This window comes from Calliphora vicina, chromosome 3 (assembly GCF_958450345.1).
Source record: "Calliphora vicina chromosome 3, idCalVici1.1, whole genome shotgun sequence".
NCBI classification, from domain to species: Eukaryota; Metazoa; Arthropoda; class Insecta; order Diptera; family Calliphoridae; genus Calliphora; species Calliphora vicina.
In genome coordinates, this window is record NC_088782.1 from 66,860,578 (window position 1) to 66,880,416 (window position 19,839).

At 29.7% G+C, this 19,839-nt stretch overlaps 2 protein-coding genes across 2 annotated transcripts; both read right to left on the reverse strand.

The window, feature by feature from the left end:
• Positions 1-1,615: 1,615 nt before the first annotated feature.
• LOC135955510 (uncharacterized) lies at positions 1,616-2,229 on the reverse strand. The gene is made up of 2 exons (XM_065505861.1): positions 2,179-2,229; positions 1,616-2,107 (listed from the first exon to the last, which is right to left on the reverse strand). The coding sequence occupies exons 1-2, from the start codon at positions 2,227-2,229 to the stop codon at positions 1,616-1,618; spliced, it is 543 nt and encodes a 180-aa protein (XP_065361933.1).
• A 5,440-nt stretch (positions 2,230-7,669) lies between these two features.
• On the reverse strand, positions 7,670-8,300 carry LOC135955511 (uncharacterized). Its single transcript, XM_065505862.1, has 2 exons — positions 8,244-8,300; positions 7,670-8,155 (listed from the first exon to the last, which is right to left on the reverse strand). Exons 1-2 carry the CDS (start codon positions 8,298-8,300, stop codon positions 7,670-7,672), a joined length of 543 nt encoding a protein of 180 aa, XP_065361934.1.
• Between the last annotated feature and the right edge of the window lie 11,539 nt (positions 8,301-19,839).

A 19,839-nucleotide genomic window follows, 5' to 3' on the forward strand; every position in this document is an offset into this window, starting at 1 on the left:
AAAATCAAATATTCGTCCATTTTCACAACAATTTCGTAAATTTTACCCAAGGCGATAAAAAAAAAGAAGTAAGAGAGATATATTCGGCTGTGCCGAATCTTAGATACCCTTCACCAAATTATACTTCAAAATAAAAAATTTAAATATTTTTAAGTGAACAAAATTTTTTTTTTTAAATTTAAATTTTAAAAATTTTTTTTTGGTTGTTCAAATTTTTTTTTTGTTGAAAAAAAATATTTTTTCCGATTTTGACCCATTGTAGGCCCAACTTACTATGGTCTTATATACGTCGTTGCAAAAGTCTTTGAAATATCTATCATTAGATATCAATATAGTCTATATTAATGACTTAGTAATCCAGATATAGGTCAAAAATCGAAATTGTCCTGGTTTTTTCCTCATATCTCAGCCATTTGAGGACCGATTTTGCTGATTTTAAATAGCAAACTTCTCGAAAGCATATCTGACAGAATTATTGAAGATTTGGAGCCCGAAGATATCAGGGGTCTTCAGAAAATTGATTTCAACAGACAGACGGACATGGCTTAATCGACTCCGCTATCTATAAGGATCCAGATTATATATACTTTATAGGGTCGGAAATGAAAAATGTAGAAATTACAAACGGAATCACAAACTTATATATACCCTTCTCACAAAGGTGAAGGGTATAATAAAATTAACGAAAGCGACCTCTGGCGACATTCCAAAATAAAAATAAATGCCAAAAATGGATTCTTCGACCCATAAACCCCCACATACCCATTTGGATAAAGGAAATAAAAATTTATTTTACGTCGAATCTTGAATATTTTGAAAAATTTATTTTTTTAGCGGGAGCTTGAAATTAATTTTTGAGCGATTGTTTCTTTTGGAAAGTTTCTTGGAATGACTCATAGAACAAGAATCACGATGCGCCTTTGATGCAAACCATTTGACCCACCTTTATAGATATACATACTATATATAGATTTAACTTAGATTAGAAAGTTCCGTGCCTATATCCAAATCCTCTATCTTTGATATTCACGAAAATTACTTTTTAATGGTAAAATGTTCAAGAAAACAGCTCTCATCTATGGTGTGAATTTCGAAACAAACTTATTTAATTTTTTGCTGTTTTATTTGCATTTTTGTTATTTCTCTATCTTACAAAATTAATTTTTCTGAATGCAAGACCCTCTATATATTCAAATATATACATATTTTCTTACTATTTTTTGCATGCTGAACATGAATTTGACATTTTTGAATTGTTTATCAAAATAGCGAAAGACGATTCTGAATTGAATTACCATGTTTTTATTTTGGAATTTGCTTAAGAAAAGTATCTACTTTTAAAGTGTCGTCATCATGGTTGTGGCACTAAAACCGCAACCATTAATATTTTATGAAAAAAGTACCAAAAATAGAAAAAATATTTGCCACATAAAGGTTCGTTCCATTTTCCAAAAAGAAAAATTTTTGAAAGTAATGAATATGATTTAAATTATTTATTGGTTAAAAAAGCATTAGTTGCCGGTTTTACATATATTATTTTAATTTGTATGTAATTCTTAAATATTTTATACAAATTCAGAACCAAAAAAATCACAATAGTTAGTTCTCACAAAATTTATACCTTTTCCAATTTGACCGTCAACGTCACAGCAAAGGCAATTTCACCATACGAAATTCCCTCAAACTTGTAAAACCCTGTTCGCATATATGTGGGAAAGTTATCTTTTGGATTACATAAACACTTTACGCATACCATGCGACGTTTTGTTAATGGAGCCACAAATGTACCTTCAAAATCTATGGCATCTTCACAACAGTTTTTCATCTCCTCCATCATATAAACTTTGTATAGAAAATTCATTCCGTCTGTGAATATGGTCATTGGTATTCGAAATGGCGTCAGCATATAGGAAACAGCATTGGGACTATAATATATATTAACCAAACCCTTGGCCTTATCTGTATTTATATCCTTTTTGAAATCGGCAAATCCACTAATCGCAAAAATGCCACGTTGAGGTTGGGTAATATCCCATTCCATATCGAAATTTTCGGGAGTTGTTACATTCCATTCGATATCTAGGACATCGACTTCATATTCGGGTTTCTGAACGGGTAAAGTAAGTACTTAAGAATTATTTAATTATTTCATGATTTTGGGTTTTAATTCATACTTACCGCCTGTATGCTGGAAATAGTACACAATAAAAATATGATAAAGAAACTCATTTTGAACTGCTGACTAACTGGGCAGATCTGTGTTTGTTTTATACTTTTATTTTAAAATTTTTTTATTCATATTTTGCGTGTATGTAGAACATTTTAAATTGATTTTTAAAACTAGCTTGTTTTTTTATAATTTAGTGAAGTAAGTATAAAACACATATGTACTTTTTGGAAAACATTCCAAATTAATTAAAACAGATTTTGAAACTGATTACTAACCGAATCACAGTGGTTTATAAACGTTTTTTTTTTTTGTTTTTAAAATAATTCGGTATCTCAAGAACTACAGTGAGTCTCAAAAGTGAGTATGCACCAACAATTATTTGATTTCTTTTAAGATAATGAAAATCCTAAAATTTATCCATCGATTAAAATTTTTAAGTTTCGGTTTGTTTGAGATTGGGTTGAATAATAGATTCGGTTGCTGTTGTTTACTCACTTTTGATGCTGTGTGTAGCTTCACAATGTTGAAGCTGAGGTATTTTGGAGTTGATTTACAGTTTTTAAAAACTCATTGAAGAAAAATATAAAATTTGAATTAATGTAATTCTTTAACGAATCTTTGGATTTAGTATAGATTCAAATATCTTTAAATCAATAGAGTTATAATTTTTGCCATTTTTTATTTTCAAATACAGAAATTGCTAAAACGGGGAAAATTTTTTTCAAAAACTGAAATTTTTTTTTAAAGTGCTCAATGTGTGATTGAAAAAGAGCTTTGTATGTATTTAAGTAACGTATAGGGCTATACAAATATGAGGCTTTTTTGAGAATCGGTGCTTTGCGTTTTTAGACCTAAAACCTAAAATGTTTTTTTCAAAATTGGCCAAGTTTGGATAGGACTGACGTGGACTATGTCCGCTTAAGATAACTAAATTTTACATTACAAGCTTATGCATTAAGTTGTCATTTCGGATCATATATAAATTATATACATATGGGGCATTTCATGTCAAGTGAACCAACTTTTGAAATCGATGTCTTCCGATCGGGATGAAATTTGCACCAAGGTTAGCTCTATTGGATAGTAACTCAGACACAATTTTTCAACAACATCGGTCGAGAACTCTCTGAGTTATAGGGGGTAAAATTTTGACAATTTGGTCAAACAGGGGTTTTTTCTTATCCATGTAACTTATTACCTATTGTTCTTAGCAAAATGTGTCCCAAATAGTATAGATAGCTATTTCTTCGATCTTTCGAAAAAAAATATTTAAAAAAAAAAATAAAAAATTTTTAATATTTTTTTTCCGAAATCAAAAACTTTTTTGACTTTTTTTTAAAATGCGTCCTTTTTTTTTTTTTTTTTTTTTTTCTTAAAATAAAGTTTAGATATTTTCCTTGAACACCTACTTGGTCGCTTAGTGGGATGCGAGTGGGATATCTATCAAAATAAATATTTTGTAACTCAAAACATAAAATTTTTGACTTTTTTTGCAAAATCAAAAACTTTGTTGACTTTTTTTTTTCAAAATGGACACTTTTTTAATCGTTTTTTTTAGGTCAAACAAAAGCTTAGATATTATCCTTGAAGACCCTTTTGGTCGCTTAGTGGGATGCGAGTGGGATATCTATCAAAATAAATATTTTTTAACTCAAGACTTACAATTTTTGACTTTTTTTTTGCAAATACGATTTTTTTTCCAAATGGGCCCTTTTTTTAAAATTTTTTTGTAGTCAAAAGAAAGCTTAGGTCCATTCCTTTAAGATATTTTTAGTCCCTTAGTGGGATGCGAGTGGGATATCAATCAAAATAAATATTTTGTAACGCAAGACATACAATTTTTTAATTTTTTTTTGCAAAATCAAAATTTTTTTCCAATATGGGCCCTTTTTTAATTTTTTTTTTTGCTCAAAAGAAAGCCTAGGTCCATTCCTTTAAGATATTTTTAGTCCCTTAGTGGGATGCGAGTGGGATATCTATCAAAATAAATATTTTGTAACAATTTTTTAATTTTTTTTGCAAAATCGAAATTTTTTTCCAATATGGGACTTTTTTTTAAAAATTTTTTTTTGCTCAAAAGAAAGCTTAGGTCTTTTCCTTTAAGACCTATTTTGTCACTTAGGAAGATGTGAGTAGGATATCTATTAAAATAAAAATGTTGTAACTCAAGACATTCAATTATTGACTTTTTTTTTGCAAATTCGAATTTTTTTTCAAAATGGGCCCTTTTTTAAAAATTTTTTTTTAGTCAAAAGAAAGCTTAGGTCCATTCCTTTAAGATATTTTAGGTCCCTTAGTGGGATACGAGTGGGATATCTATCAAAATAAATATTTTGTAACTCAAGATATACAATTTTTGATTTTTTGGCAAAATCAAAAACTTTTTTGACTTTTTTTTAAAATGGGCCCTTTTTGTAATTTTATTTTTTTGCTATAAAGAAAGCTTAGGCCTATTCCTTTAAGATGGTTTTGATCGCTTAGTGGGATGCGAGTGGGATATATATCAAAATAAATGTTTTGTAACTCAAGACATACAATTTTTGTATTAAAACATTTATTTTGATAGATATCCCACTCGCATCCCACTAAGGGACTAAAAATATCTTAAAGGAATGGACCTAGGCTTTCTTTTGAGCAAAAAAAAAAATTAAAAAAGGGCCCATATTGGGAAAAAATTTTGATTTTGCAAAAAAAAATTAAAAAATTGTATGTCTTGCGTTACAAAATATTTATTTTGATAGATATCCCACTCGCATCCCACTAAGGGACTAAAAATATCTTAAAGGAATGGACCTAAGCTTTCTTTTGACTACAAAAAAAAAAATTAAAAAAGGGCCCATTTGGAAAAAAAATCGTATTTGCAAAAAAAAAAGTCAAAAATTGTAAGTCTTGAGTTAAAAAATATTTATTTTGATAGATATCCCACTCGCATCCCACTAAGCGACCAAAAGGGTCTTCAAGGATAATATCTAAGCTTTTGTTTGACCTAAAAAAAAACGATTAAAAAAGGGTCCATTTTGAAAAAAAAAAAGTCAACAAAGTTTTTGATTTTGCAAAAAAAGTCAAAAATTTTATGTTTTGAGTTACAAAATATTTATTTTGATAGATATCCCACTCGCATCCCACTAAGCGACCAAGTAGGTGTTCAAGGAAAATATCTAAACTTTATTTTAAGAAAAAAAAAAAAAAAAAAAAGGACGCATTTTAAAAAAAAGTCAAAAAAGTTTTTGATTTCGGAAAAAAAATATTAAAAATTTTTTATTTTTTTTTTTAAATATTTTTTTTCGAAAGATCGAAGAAATAGCTATCTATACTATTTGGGACACATTTTGCTAAGAACAATAGGTAATAAGTTACATGGATAAGAAAAAACCCCTGTTTGACCAAATTGTCAAAATTTTACCCCCTATAACTCAGAGAGTTCTCGACCGATGTTGTTGAAAAATTGTGTCTGAGTTCATCCCGATCGGAAGACATCGATTTCAAAAGTTGGTTCACTTGACATGAAATTCCCCATATATATAGCTCCAAGAAACAGCTTGTCTATAAAATCAAAAATATGTATAAACTTAAAAAATGCGGCCATTTTTACACGTTTCAACTTTGGATGCGTGTAAATTTTTACATTGAGGCATCTCGGGTATTCAAAAATGAAAAATAACGCCAAATTTGTCTTCGAAAACGAATTCAACTAGGCTATCCAGCGGAAAAGAAAATATATACATATTACACTGTGCGACACTCAATATTAGACACGAACTGAAACAATAAATTAAATGGGGAAAAACTGCGTTTTCAGTTTTTCATTTCGCGATCCTGTTTCCTTTTAAAAGGACTTCAAATTTTCAGAGGAGTACATTTTTAAAAAAATGTTTTAAAATACTTCTGATCCTCCTACTATGTCAAGTTTGGTGTCAAATGATCAAGAAGAGTTGTAGAATATTTCGTATTATTTTCATTTTATCCTGTAGGGATCAAAAGATGGAAAAATGTCCTTTAAAATTTTTATCCTTGAATATCCTTTTAGATTTCCAATAATTTATTTTTAAAAAAAATTATTATTATTATTATATTCACCCTTCTATCTTAACTACGTAAGTGTTAAAAAATATTTTAAATTGGAATTATTTGATTTTTTATATTTTATTTTAATATTTCATTCGAAAAAAATATAACAAAATCCGTTGTGAAAAGCAACGAAGAAGACTTTTTAATAAACAAGTAAAATGGTATAGTCGGACAAGCCTATGACCAATTATGGACCGATCACCATGAAATTAGGTCGTGTGATTTATGTGTATATTAAAGTTAACTTTGTTGAATTATGTGTGTTTACCAACATTTTTAAGCGATTTATGCACTTTAAAGTGATTTTCGGAAGCGGGTCTATATGGGAGCTATGACTAATTATGGACCGATCGTAACAAAATTTGGTGACATGAATTTTGTGTATATAAAACTTATTTGGAGCGGAATTTGTGGAGATACATATATAAATTAAACATTTATGACCGATAAAGTCCAATTTCGGGAGGACATTTGTATGGGGGCTAGGTGAAATAATTGACCGATTTCAGCCAGTTTCAATAGGATTGGTCCTTGAGCCGAAAAAATAATATGTATCAAATTTCATCGAAATATCTTCAAAATTGCGACCTGTACTCTGCACACAAGGTTTACATGGACAGCCAGCCAGCCAACAAGACGGACGGACGGACATCGCTTAATCGACTCAGAAAGTGATTCTAAGTCGATCGGTATACTTTAAGGTGGGTGTTAGACTAATATTTTTGGGCGTTACAAACATCTGCACAAACGCATAATACCCTCCCCACTATGGTGGTGTAGGGTATAAAAATTCCCGGGAATGAAACGATTTTTTAATTTCCTCCCGGGAAAGAAAAAAGTCCGGGAAATTAGGAACCCTAGTGGATACTGCTATTACATTTGTTTAACATACAGCCATATTCCGTGAATTAATTTGTATGGGGACCGATTCTTTTCATTTTCAACAGAACAAAAACACTAATCTAGACAAATTTATGGAAAGAAAATAATGATTTTATATGTATTTACACTAAATTCAGTTAATCGTTGGGTAAAATTATCTGTAAGTTTTGAATTCAATACATCAAGCCCGAATAATTTTTGATAGTTTCATTATGTGTAATGGATTATGAAAAAGTTTGTACTACAATATTTAGAATGATTGTAAGCTTGGAAAAATATATCAAAGATATTTTTATATCAGCAATTTCTATTATGAATTAAACGTTTGATATAATGTGTATAACTATGATGAATACAAGTAAAAATATTTCCCCAGGGCATTCGATTTTATGATTCTAATGGAAAATTTTAAAATCCGGTTAACCAAAAATCAAAATTTTAAATTAACCGGATTACAAAGAAATTGTTAAAGAAATTATTAGTTTTTATAACTAAAAATATATTATTTCAGTGTTGGAATCTGCAAAATAATAAAGCTGCCTTTTTATTTTATTCTCTCTCCAGTTTCATGGTCAGCGTCAGTGCAAAACCGATTTCACCCACTGAAATTCCCTCCAACTTATAGAATCCCATACGCATGTGTGTGGGGAAATTATCACTTGGCAGTAAACAGTTCTCACAAATCATTCGACGTTTGGTTAAAGGTTCCACAAATTTATCTACAAAATCGATTGGATTTTCACAACATTCCTTTAATTCGTCCATTAAATAATGTTTGTACAGAAAATTAACACCGTCTGTGAACACTGTGGGCGGTATTCGGAACGGTGTCAACATGTAGGAAACGGCATTGGAGCTGTAGTAGATATTGACCCAACCCTTGGCATTGTCTGTATCGATATCTTCTTTGAAATCCATAAATCCAGTGACGGCAAAAACTCCACGTTTAGGTTGTGAAATTGCCCATTCCATATCCAAGTTCTCAGTGGTTACATTCCATTCGACGTCTATGATGTCAACAATATACTGTGGTTTCTGAAATTTTGGAAAAAAAGTTTCTGATTATTTAAAAATCACAATAAAACTTGAAGTTAATGTGGTGTTTAATTTGTTTTTTACTTACCGCCTGTATACTGGTTATTGCACAAATAAAGAAAACTTTGATCACCGGAAAATTCATTTTGAATTTTATATAATTTTAACTGTTTTTCATTATTTATATTAAAAATGTTTAATAGTTTATTGTTTTTATTCGTGTTTGTCGAGCATTTGGACGTTATTGTAAATATTTATCAAAATCAAATTATCTTTAAAGTTGTAAAATATTCTTTATAGCCTAGTAATTAAATGCTAATTGAAAATGTTTAAATTTAATAATAATATATTCGCATGTACCCTTCACATTATAATGCTTTAAAATAATTTGATTGTTTGTTTTCGGGAAAAAATCTGTTTCTTTATGAACAACAAATGTTCAGGCGGAAATGACTGCTATAAAACGTGCATCCAAATAACTGTGGTATTATCAAATATCTGAAGATATCTGTATATTTACTGGTATATGCTGCTGTTAGCAGAATAGCGGGTGTCTCCACGATATATATGTTAACCGAGGAATGCCGTAGGAGGAGACTGTGTCCCACCTATTCTGCCATTTCATGGCTCTAAAAAACTTGAGAGAACGTATTCTAGGAACCCCCTTCCTACCGTGTTTAGATGAGTTATCAAGGATGAATCTGAGACGCATGCATTCCTTCATTAGATAATCTGGTTGGTTAACATTGTAAACAAAGGATGTCGTGGTTTACATATTGGGTATCACAATGACATCAGTTTTTAATGAACCCAAGTGAGCTGATTGATGGTTGGCTGTCCATGGAATCTTACCTAACCTAATTAACAAATAATATGGGCTTTTGGTCATAACTCAGCCATTTGGAAAAACATCAAAATATCTGTAATTACCGTTACTTCTATGTTAATTATAAGAAATTTTAAAATTTGTATATAAATATTAAGGCCTTATTCATAAACTATGTATTTTGTATGAAAATTTTGATTTAAAAAATTGTTTAAATTTAAAATTTTGTATGAATATGGGGGTAATTCTTTATTGAATGAGAAATAAAGCTTCAGTCATGGTACAATCATTTACCAGGTACAATTATTAGAGACAGTCTCTAAATATTCACCCCTAAAACGTCAAACTATGTATTTAATCACTTAACTTTTTTAATTTGTTACCGCGATATTCACAAAAATTTAAATTCAATTATTTTTTTAGACATTTGCTTTTTATTCTTTTCATTTTCTTTTGTTTGACGTTGTAGGGAAAGTATAACTGAGAACATACTTTCTGATAACACTGTTCATGAAATTGACGCTTTTTTATGTCAAGAGAGGCACACAGCGGCTTAATTCTGTTTTTTTACATTAGCTCGTATTTGCGAGATATACCGTTATTTCAAAAATGGAGGAGGTTGCATAAATTCCTCAATAAAATTACATTTAAGTAAGGCTTAACATGTTTTTAAGCTTCGCAATCGTTTTAGAAATATAATTTTTTTTTGGCAGCATTTTCCATTTTTTTATGCCGTTTTAAAAAACAAAAAATTTTAAATTTTCCTAAAATATTATTTTTGTTTTCCAAAAAAAATTTATATTTGAAAAAACGATTGCGAAGATTAAAAAAAGTTTTAGAATTATGGTTGATACAATCATGTAATTCGTAAATTAACCATATTATGGTTACCACAATCATGTATAGTTACTGTGACTATAATATTGTTAAAAAACTTGTAACAATACACATAGGGGCAAAGATATGTTAAATATTGAATTTTATTTAATTCGCCCCCTTAAAAAACAGCATGAACCTGGAAATGGTATCAAGTTTCTTACTTATCAATATATACATCTAACTGCCATAAGTCACCACATTAAATGTTAAGCATGATTGATATAAAACCATTTTAATATCGGAAAAAGACCTTTTATTAAAAAATAATGAAAAAAGTTTTTGTTAAAAACAAAATTATAAATTATATTTTTTATGCGTTTTTTTAACGATAATATTTAAATGAATGTTTTTATTTTAATCCTGATCTAAATATAAACAAATTACACATTGAAATTAAATATTTTTTTTTGTGGTGTTGTACGTTTTTTTAAAGCACTAATTTTTTAAACCTCATTTACTTAGTAAAAAAATTTTGCTAACTTGATTGTTTCTAGAAGATTTCAACCCAATCATTATAAAAATACCAAAAACCCAATTTTTGAATAAATGCGAAAAAGTACCTTTTGTATGTGATTTTATGAATAAAAAGTAATATCGGAATTTTTCGTGCCAACCTGCGATACATCAACTTCAGATGAAAACGATATAGACGATAGTAGTGATGAAAATGATGCTTTCATATTAGAATAATTGTAATATTTTATTCATGTATTTTTATTTTTTTATACACAGAGAAAACTGATTCGTGATAGCAATCGAATTTGTTGCCAATCGAATGATTCTATCTTAGTGACCGAATTTTACAGTCGTGACTACAATATTATGTATGGGGTAACTAAAGTTTGGTTGCCTCAACTGAAATTCTTCTTTATCAACTGACATTCAGTTGTTAGAACTGAAAAATTCTATGTGTGCAACCGAATCATTCGATTGGCAACAAATTCGGTTGCTAACACGAATCTGTTTTCTCTGTGTATAAAAAAATAAAAATACATGAATAAAATATTACAATTATTCTAATATGAAAGCATCATTTTCATCACTACTATCGTCTATATCGTTTTCATCTGAAGTTGATGTATCGCAGGTTGGCACGAAAAATTCCGATGCCTCTTGTGGAAGCTCGTTTATATTTTTTTTGGGACTTTTTAGGAGTCGTGTCATTATAAGATCTGAATTTATGAGAAGAAATATATCGTTTATGTATTAGCGTTAGTTTAAAAGTTAAAATAATGTTAAAAATAGTTTAAAAATTTTCATAATCTTATTTGCTAATAAAAACTTTATTGCTATACACAGAAAAAATTATATTTCAATTCAAACATTTATCCCATATTGAACTGGTTTCAATTATTTCATAATTAAATCAAGTATTCATTTGCTCAAAAACAAAATTTCTTGATATTTTCTATTGAATTTTGAGTTTTGAATTTGATTATTTTGACAATTGAATATACAATTTTCGTTATTGCTTGAATTTCAAATACAAAAAGATTGAAGATAATTTTCGTAATTGAAACACAAAAAATAACAAAAATGTGCTTTCAATTACGAAAATTATCTATTCAATAATTTTTGTATTTGAAATTCAACCAATAACGAAAATTGTATATTCAATTGTCAAAATAATCAAATTCAAAACTCAAAATTCTATAGAAAATATCAAGAAATTTTGTTTTTGAGCAAATGAATACTTGATTTAATTATGAAATAATTGAAACCAGTTCAATATGTGACAAATATTTGAATTGAAACGGTTTAAGAAATAGTTTTTTCTGTGTATGTTATTCAAAACCATTTAGCAAAGATTTATAAAAAAAAATTTCATACAAATTTGTACTTAAAACTTTTGGTAAAGGTTTTGGAATAAATTCCTATAATTTTAAAAATTTAATAAAATCGAAAACCGCAAAAATCCACAAAATATTAAAATAGAATATAATTCTATACATTCCCTTCTTTAATCAACATAAAATAGTTATGGGCATTTTTGCGCATTTATGCTACTTTTTTACTTCCAAAGAACTTTGTCATGTGAAAAAAATTATAATAATAGTTTGTTCGGAGTTTACCAAAATTTAGGTACTTACATTCATAATTTCTTTAAAAAAATACCACAAATCAGTTCCCAACAACATATCTCAATATTATTAATACAAAAATCTATTTTATTCAATAAAGAATATGATATTTTAATAATCAAATATACACCTTAATATTCCATTTTTAATAGATATTAAATGTAGTATTTATACCCTTCACCACCATAGTGGGGAGGGTATTATGCGTTTGTGCAGATGTTTGTAACGCCCAAAAATATTAGTCTAACACCCACCTTAAAGTATACCGATCGACTTAGAATAACTTTCTGAGTCGATTAAACGATGTTCGTCCGTCTGGCTGGCTGGCTGTCCATGTAAACCTTGTGCGCAGAGTACAGGTCGCAATTTTGAAGATATTTCGATCAAACTTGGTACATATTATTTTTTCGGCCCAAGGACCAAGCCTATTGAAACTGGCTGAAATCGGTTCATTATTTCACCTAGCCCCCATACAAATGTCCTTCCGAAATTGGACTTTATCGGTCATAAATGTTTAATTTATATATGTATCTGCACTAATTGCGCTCCAAATAAGTTTTATATGTACTTAATTCATGTCACCAAATTTTGTTACGATCAGTCAATAATTAGTCATAGCTCCCATATAGACCCGCTTCCGAAAATCACTTTAACGTACAAAAATCGCTTAAAATGTTGGTATACATACAATATTCTACATAGTAAACTTTCATATAGACCTAATTTCATGGTGATCGGTCCATAATTGGTCATAGCCCCCATATAAGGCCAACTTCCGAAAATCACTCAAAAATATAAATTATTGAAATTTTAAAAGAAAAATGTTTTTGCTCTTTTACTTAGTGTAGGGTATTATATGGTCGGGCTTGACCGACATGTACAGAACATGTAGTCATTCATGAAACCATATTATTCCATTATGACAACGCTCGACTACATTATAAAATACCTGTTAAAAACTATTTACAATGAAGAGGTTGTGAAGTTTTAAATCACCCACCTTATAGCCCCGTCCGAATACCATTTGTTTCGATCGATGCAGAACGCTCTCTCTGTGATACGCTTCACTACAGAACAGAGTATCTGAAATTGGTTTGATTCGTTATTGGCCTCAAAAGATGAGCAGTTCTTTTCGTGATAGCTAACAATTGCCAATACTCTGAATAAATTTATTTTGTACAAATTTTTCAAAATAAACGCTAAAACCAATTTTAGACTTTGGGATCACCGAAAGTTGTAAAATACCATAATCTATCATTAGAAAGAATCGTTTATTTCGGAGATGCAGCTTAATTGGTGGGACTTTCAAATGATCAAGGATAATACAAGTTTATATTGCGTAAACATTTAATTATGATATATTTTACAAGATTCAGTGGTAAGTATTAAACGTAATTTATTTATATTACGAAATTAGGGGCCTTCGAAAAATTTGAGTGGTATTCGAACCCTGTAATTATAAATTTAACAACATGTGATTGTCAACACATTTTATGGCCTATCATCAGATATCCTATAATTAAACAATTATCTTTTCTATCATCGGTCATCATTTCAAATTCCTTATTTTTTTATTAATTAATTTACTAGTTTTCTCCTTTATTCAATTCTAATGATGTAAAAGTGAGTGTTAAGTTTTTACAGTGTTATTGTAAAGAACCTTACTGTGAGGTCCTTTAGTTAGTTGATTGAAAATTGTGCATAATTTTGATCATAAATTAATATTTCTTTATTTTTCCTTTGTCGTACGTAGATATTAAGGATAATCATGATTAAACATTAATTTCTCTCTACGGTGGGTTGTTGACGTGTCTGTGTGTGTGTTCGAGAGAGTGAGTGTTTGTTTTTTGGTATGTTAAGCAGGTGTGGAAAATTACCTTTTTATAGGCTGACATTTAGTGGTTTTATTATTATGACAAATAAACAAAACAACCGAATAATTTCAATCGAATGAATGAAAGAACACACAGGCGTGCGTACTAAAAAACCAACATACACCAACATCCACATGGTCATGTACAGGTGAATGTGTTAGAGATATCCATATTCCATGCTAACGAACATCAAACAAAATTTGGAAACCAACAACAACAATAAGGAAGAACTAGAACAAGAAGCAGTTACCCCGATTAACATTCGAACAAACAAACAAATATCATAAATCATCAAAATTTGTGGTTGAAGAAAACAGCCAAAAACTACTAAAGCTAAAAAGTACAATGTGTGTGTCGGAGAACACGAAACGGAGAAAGAAACCATAAAGAAGACCTATTAAAGGCCATTACCAAACGCCAAAAAACTATTAAACTGAAACAACTAATACGAGGGAAGACTGAAAAGTACTAAAGGCTTAATAAGACGTCAATTTGTTTTATTCAATCCATCTTTGAAACTCTTTGCCATTATTTATGTGAATCAAATCTTAAACATTTTCAGTTTGGCCTCGTATTCTATGCCATAAAAACTATCGAACACATACAAGCACTCGTTCAAAAATACATACCATAAAGTAAAACTAAAATGTCTACAACCATATTAACAATGGTTATTAGAAGCACCTGAAATTTTTAGATTTTGAGCCAACACGGCACTCTTGACAATGTCCGTTGTGGAATGCCTGTCTGCCAGTTTGTTTCTTTGGTACGAGTTATCTGATTGTTAACTTGGCTAAAGCTGTCCAATTCTGTAAATATTTTTGGTTTGTACTATTTATTTTCTTTTTTTTAGCCTTTATTTTATTAACTGGTTTTTATATTTCATATTTTTATTGGTTTTAAGAATTTTTCAGTTTTTAGGCCACAAAACTAGGTTTTAACTGAATAGTTACGTTTATGATGAACAGACGTGTAAATTATTGAGTGATACATATTTGTTTAGTATTGTACATAATTGTATTTAAAAAATAATGTAAGGTGTATGTTACAGTGTCAGCTATAACTATTTTCTATCATCATGATCGTAGATACTTAAGTCAGAAAATTGTCCTGTGGTTAGGGTTTGGGGTTTCCCTAATAATTTAATTTCCCGGAAACGGGAATGAAAAATTTCATTTCCCGGAATATTTTTTAACTAGAAAAATAAGTAAAAAATAAAATTATTTTATAAAATTGTGTCATTTTATTAAAAAAAAAAGAAAAACAATACATTACAATTCAATTGTACCCACATAAAATCAAAAAAATTTTGTTTTTTTGGTTTTATATTTGATTTTAAATGTTTAGTGCTTTCCTTTTCAATATTGATTGAATATTCTAATTGGTTTTTAAAATTTTGCTCCATTTGTATTTCGGAAACCTCATCATCAACGCTTTGAACAGATGAGGGAACCCTGTGGTCAAATAGACGTTCATACATTTGCTGTCCATAAATTTTTATCATTGTTTTTATACCCTCCACCACCATAAGTGGTGAATGATGGTATATATAAGTTTGTCATTCCGTGTGTAACATTGAGAAATATTCATCTGAGACCCAACAAAGTATATATATTATTGATCCTTGTGAAATTCTAAGTCGATTGAGCCATGTCCGTCTGTCTGCCCGTCTGTGTAAAACACGCTCACGTCCAAAATACGCAAACAAACTTAGTAGAGTTGCAAGAAAAATGTTTATTATTGTCCTAGGCACTTTGGTATTAAAAATCAGCGAAATCGGTACAGCGGAACCAAAGTTATGTATGAAAATGTGGGACAACCTAAAAAAAAATTGATAATTTTCACATATTTTTGGACATTTTATATCATAAAATTTTGCACTCGTTAAAATTTTGCACTCGTTACTTTTGTGATAAAAGGAGTAACTCTGGTGAAAATTATAAGAATCGGTCCATGATTTCTCCTAGCTTCCATACAAATTTCTTCCCGAAATATGGTTCTATGGTATATAAATGCCTACAGAATAGGAATATCCACATGAAATTCAGCAAAAATAAGTTTCGTAGTAAACGAAATTGTATTACAAAATTTTTCGTGGATCGGCCCATATTTGACCATAGCCCCCATATAAAGTACACTTCCGAAAATCTCTTAAATAAGCATAAATGTCTTATAAATATCGCTATCAAATTGAAATTCTACATGAATAATCCCCATATATACCAAAATCGCTGTACCTAATTCTATGAAGATCGGCCGATAATTGGTTATAGCTCCCATATAAGGACCACTTCCGAAAAACACAATATCCTACATAAATATCTAAAAAATATCAATATCAAAACAAAATTTCAAAATTTGGATTTTGTGAATATCGGTCCATATTTGGCCATAGCTCCCATATATGGTCCACTTCCAAAAATCAGTTAAGTACTCATAAATCTCTTATAAATACATTTATCATATTAAAATTCGACAAAAATTATACTCATATATATAGATATCACTGTACCAAATTTTTATGCAGATTGGCCGATAATTGGTCATAGCTCCCCTATAAGGCCCATTTCCGAAAAAAGATATTAACCTTAAAAAGTATTAAAAACATATCGATATCAAAATGAAATTACGCACAGATCCAGTAATTTGAATCCAGTAATCATACTTCTGGATTTTGTGAATATCGGTCCATATTTAACCATACCTCCCATATAAGGTTGAAATTCGAAACAAATTTTTTCAATATATACAAAAATCGATGTACCAAATGTTACGATGATAGGCCCATAATTGGTCATAGCCTCCATATTAGAACCACTTCCCGAAAACACATTAACCTTCACAAATATCCAAAATATTCTGTACTGAACCAAAATTTTACACCGATCAGTAATTTGTATCCAAGAATCGTACTACAAGATTTTTTAAATATTGGTCCATAATTCATAGCTCATAGCTCCCATATAACGTCCACTCTTGTTAATGGCGTTGTTTATATGAAATTGTACAAAAATAGGACTTAGGGCCATAGTAGGTCATAGGTTCCATATATTGAACCAAAATAGTACACAGATCAGTAATTTTTAAAATCATACTACTGAATTTTGTGAATATCGGTCCATATTTGGCAACAGCTCCCATATAAATACATAAAAATCACGTTAAAATATTTTATGACAATCGAATCATAATAGGTCATATCTCCCTCATAACTCCCACAACCAAATATCTTGAAATTTGTTTAATATATTTGTATACCCTTTTTTTATAATCTGTTTCTTCAGTGAAGAAACTTCACTTGAGGTTAAAGAGGAAAAATGTTGATCCAAACGTATTAAGTATATAAATTGTTAAATTTCATACGTTCTAATAGGAATTTCAATTATAAATTGCTGAATTAGATCTGCGTAAAATAGTCTTACTAACAATTGTTATATTACTTCAGTTGTTATACCATCATATTTAGGTGGAGGGTATTTAAGATTCGGCGCGGCCGATTATAGTACTCTTACTTGTTTTATATTATAATTTATCTTATAATGTTGAAGTTTTTAGGTTTAATTTAATTGAATGAACCGTTTTTTGAGAAATATTAGAATTTTTAGATAACTGCTGTTCATAAAGTGTGTTCATTATAGCATCACCTATCAGAAAAATGGTTTCATTTCGGCTTAATGCTTCCACTGTATCCTTAATGGTGTTTAAAACCTCCACTAATATTTGGAACAAGCCATTCATCAAGCAGAGATGTCATATTTAAATATATTAAAGTATTTTTACTTAATTTTAAATTTCCCGTTTTTCCCGGGAATAAAATTTAAATTTCCCGGGAATTCCCGACAATATTTTCCGGACCCCAAACCCTACCTGTGCTGTGAATTATACATAAAAACAAAAAGAATCGCACTCCTGATGACTTTGCAACACCTCTAAGAAGACTAATCGAACTCCTACCAAGAGCCAATAGATTCTTGATCCTTTTCTTTACCAGATAGAGCGAGAGTATTCAGAATATTCAACAAGTTGTGGTATTAGACCACATGAGGTCCATTCATCTATAAAATTCGATATCGCCACCATGGGCTTTTCAATGTCCCTTTGGTCAACAGTTTCATTCAAGTACCCTTAAGTTGCGCAATAATCAACGATTTCATTTTCTCGGATGCCCTCAGGAGCTTGAGCCAATATTCTTGTCTAAGTTGGGCCAGTGAATGAATACACTCGAGAAAACATTTCAACCTAATTATGATAAAGTTGAGAGCATTGATCTGTACAAGAGCATACCACATTACTAGCAAAAAAAAAGTGCACCCTCTAATATAAATTATTCTTGCAAGGAAGTTAAATTTTTCGTTATATCTCGATATATCTTAAAGTATTCATCATTGATATATCTTAAAGTATGATATATCAATGTTTTAGTCTCGAAAATACCAAAGTCTATTACATCGAAACATTGGTCGTCTCGAGACAAAGCATCGATATATCATACCTTAACCCTTACCCTACACCAAGTAAATAAACAAAAACATTTGTCTTTTAAAATATCAATAATTTATATTCGTGACTGATTTTCGGAAGTGGGCCTTTATGGGAGCTATGATCAGTTATGGACCGATCTCCATGAAATTAGGTCGTGTGATTTATGTCTATATGAAAGTTATTTATGTTGAATTTTGTGTGTATACCAACATTTTTAAGAGATTTATGCACGTTAAAGTGATTTTCGGAAGCGGGTCTATATGGGAGCTATGATTAATTATGGACCGATCATAACAAAATTTGGTGACATGAATTTTGTATATATAAAACTTATTTGGAGCGGAATTTGTGTTGATACATATATAATTAAAACATTTATGACGGATAAAGACCAATTTCGAGGACATTTGTATGGGCGCTACGTGAAATAATCTACCGATTTCAGTTTCAGTTTCAATAGGCTTGTTCCTTGGACCGAAAAAATAATATGTACAAAATTTGATCAAAATATCTTCAAAATTGCGACTTGTACTTTTCGCACAAGGTTTACATGGACAGACAACCAGCCAGCCAGACTGACGGACATCGTTTAATCGATTCTAACTCGATCAGTATACTTTAAGATGGGTGTTAGACTAATATTTTTGGACGTTACAAACATCTGCACAAACGCATAATACCCTCCCTACTATGGTGGTGTAGGGTATAAAAATGAAAAAAATATATATGTTGTAATCAGCGTTGCCGCTTTGGTCCAATTGGACCAAAAGTGGTAGATTTTATTTACAAGTACAACGATTGGTAGTTTGGTTGGTTTGTTCCATTTTTTTTAATTTTTTGGTAGAAAATACAATTAATATTTTTAAAATTTATAGTTTTTAAATTTAAAGATAACAAATAAAAAACATATGTGAAATAAAATAGTTGGAAACCCTGATTATTGAACTTAACGCCGTTAAATGTATAACATCTTTGCATTTATATTACTACGTTTATACGTAGCCTATTCGCAAATAAAAATTATTTGGAATTAACTAACTCACTGTTTATATGTCACATTGGTTACGGAAAATTCTTGTTTTTATGAGATGCCGGATGGTAAAATTTAATTATTTGGTAGCTCTTTTATTGAATAAAATATGATACATTTTTTATTTTTTTAAATGTAAAAATTATAGAATCAAAAATTCTTGTCCGTCTTGCTATCCAAGTAATTCAAAAACGCAATGAAATATTTAAAAAACGTCTTAATAAACTAAAAGCGTTAAAACATATGGCAATGCTTAAAATCTTATTTGCAAATAGTGTCGTTAATCAGGAATTGTTTTCGTGAGTTAGCTATTCGCAAATAAAAAATTAATTCACTGTTTATGCGGCATTTTGTTCTAATTGCAATATTTTTATTTGCGAATAAGCCGTGCGTATATACGTAGTATATGAAAAACATCAAAATCATAGTGTCAGTGCAAATTAAATGTAAACAAACACTTGTATTTCTTAAACAAAAGGCCGCAAAAAAGTATTTTTTTTACAATTTTATTT

What these genes read in the sequence shown, in the direction of transcription:
- LOC135955511 (XM_065505862.1), bottom strand. Translation starts at nt 8,300, where the DNA reads ATGAATTTTCCGGTGATCAAAGTTTTCTTTATTTGTGCAATAACCAGT. An exon ending in CAATAACCAGTATACAGGCG is followed by an intron (nt 8,156 to 8,243) that starts GTAAGTAAAAAA and finishes CCAAAATTTCAG; the next exon opens with AAACCACAGTATATTGTTGA.
- LOC135955510 (XM_065505861.1), bottom strand. Translation starts at nt 2,229, where the DNA reads ATGAGTTTCTTTATCATATTTTTATTGTGTACTATTTCCAGCATACAG. An exon ending in CTATTTCCAGCATACAGGCG is followed by an intron (nt 2,108 to 2,178) that starts GTAAGTATGAAT and finishes TTACCCGTTCAG; the next exon opens with AAACCCGAATATGAAGTCGA.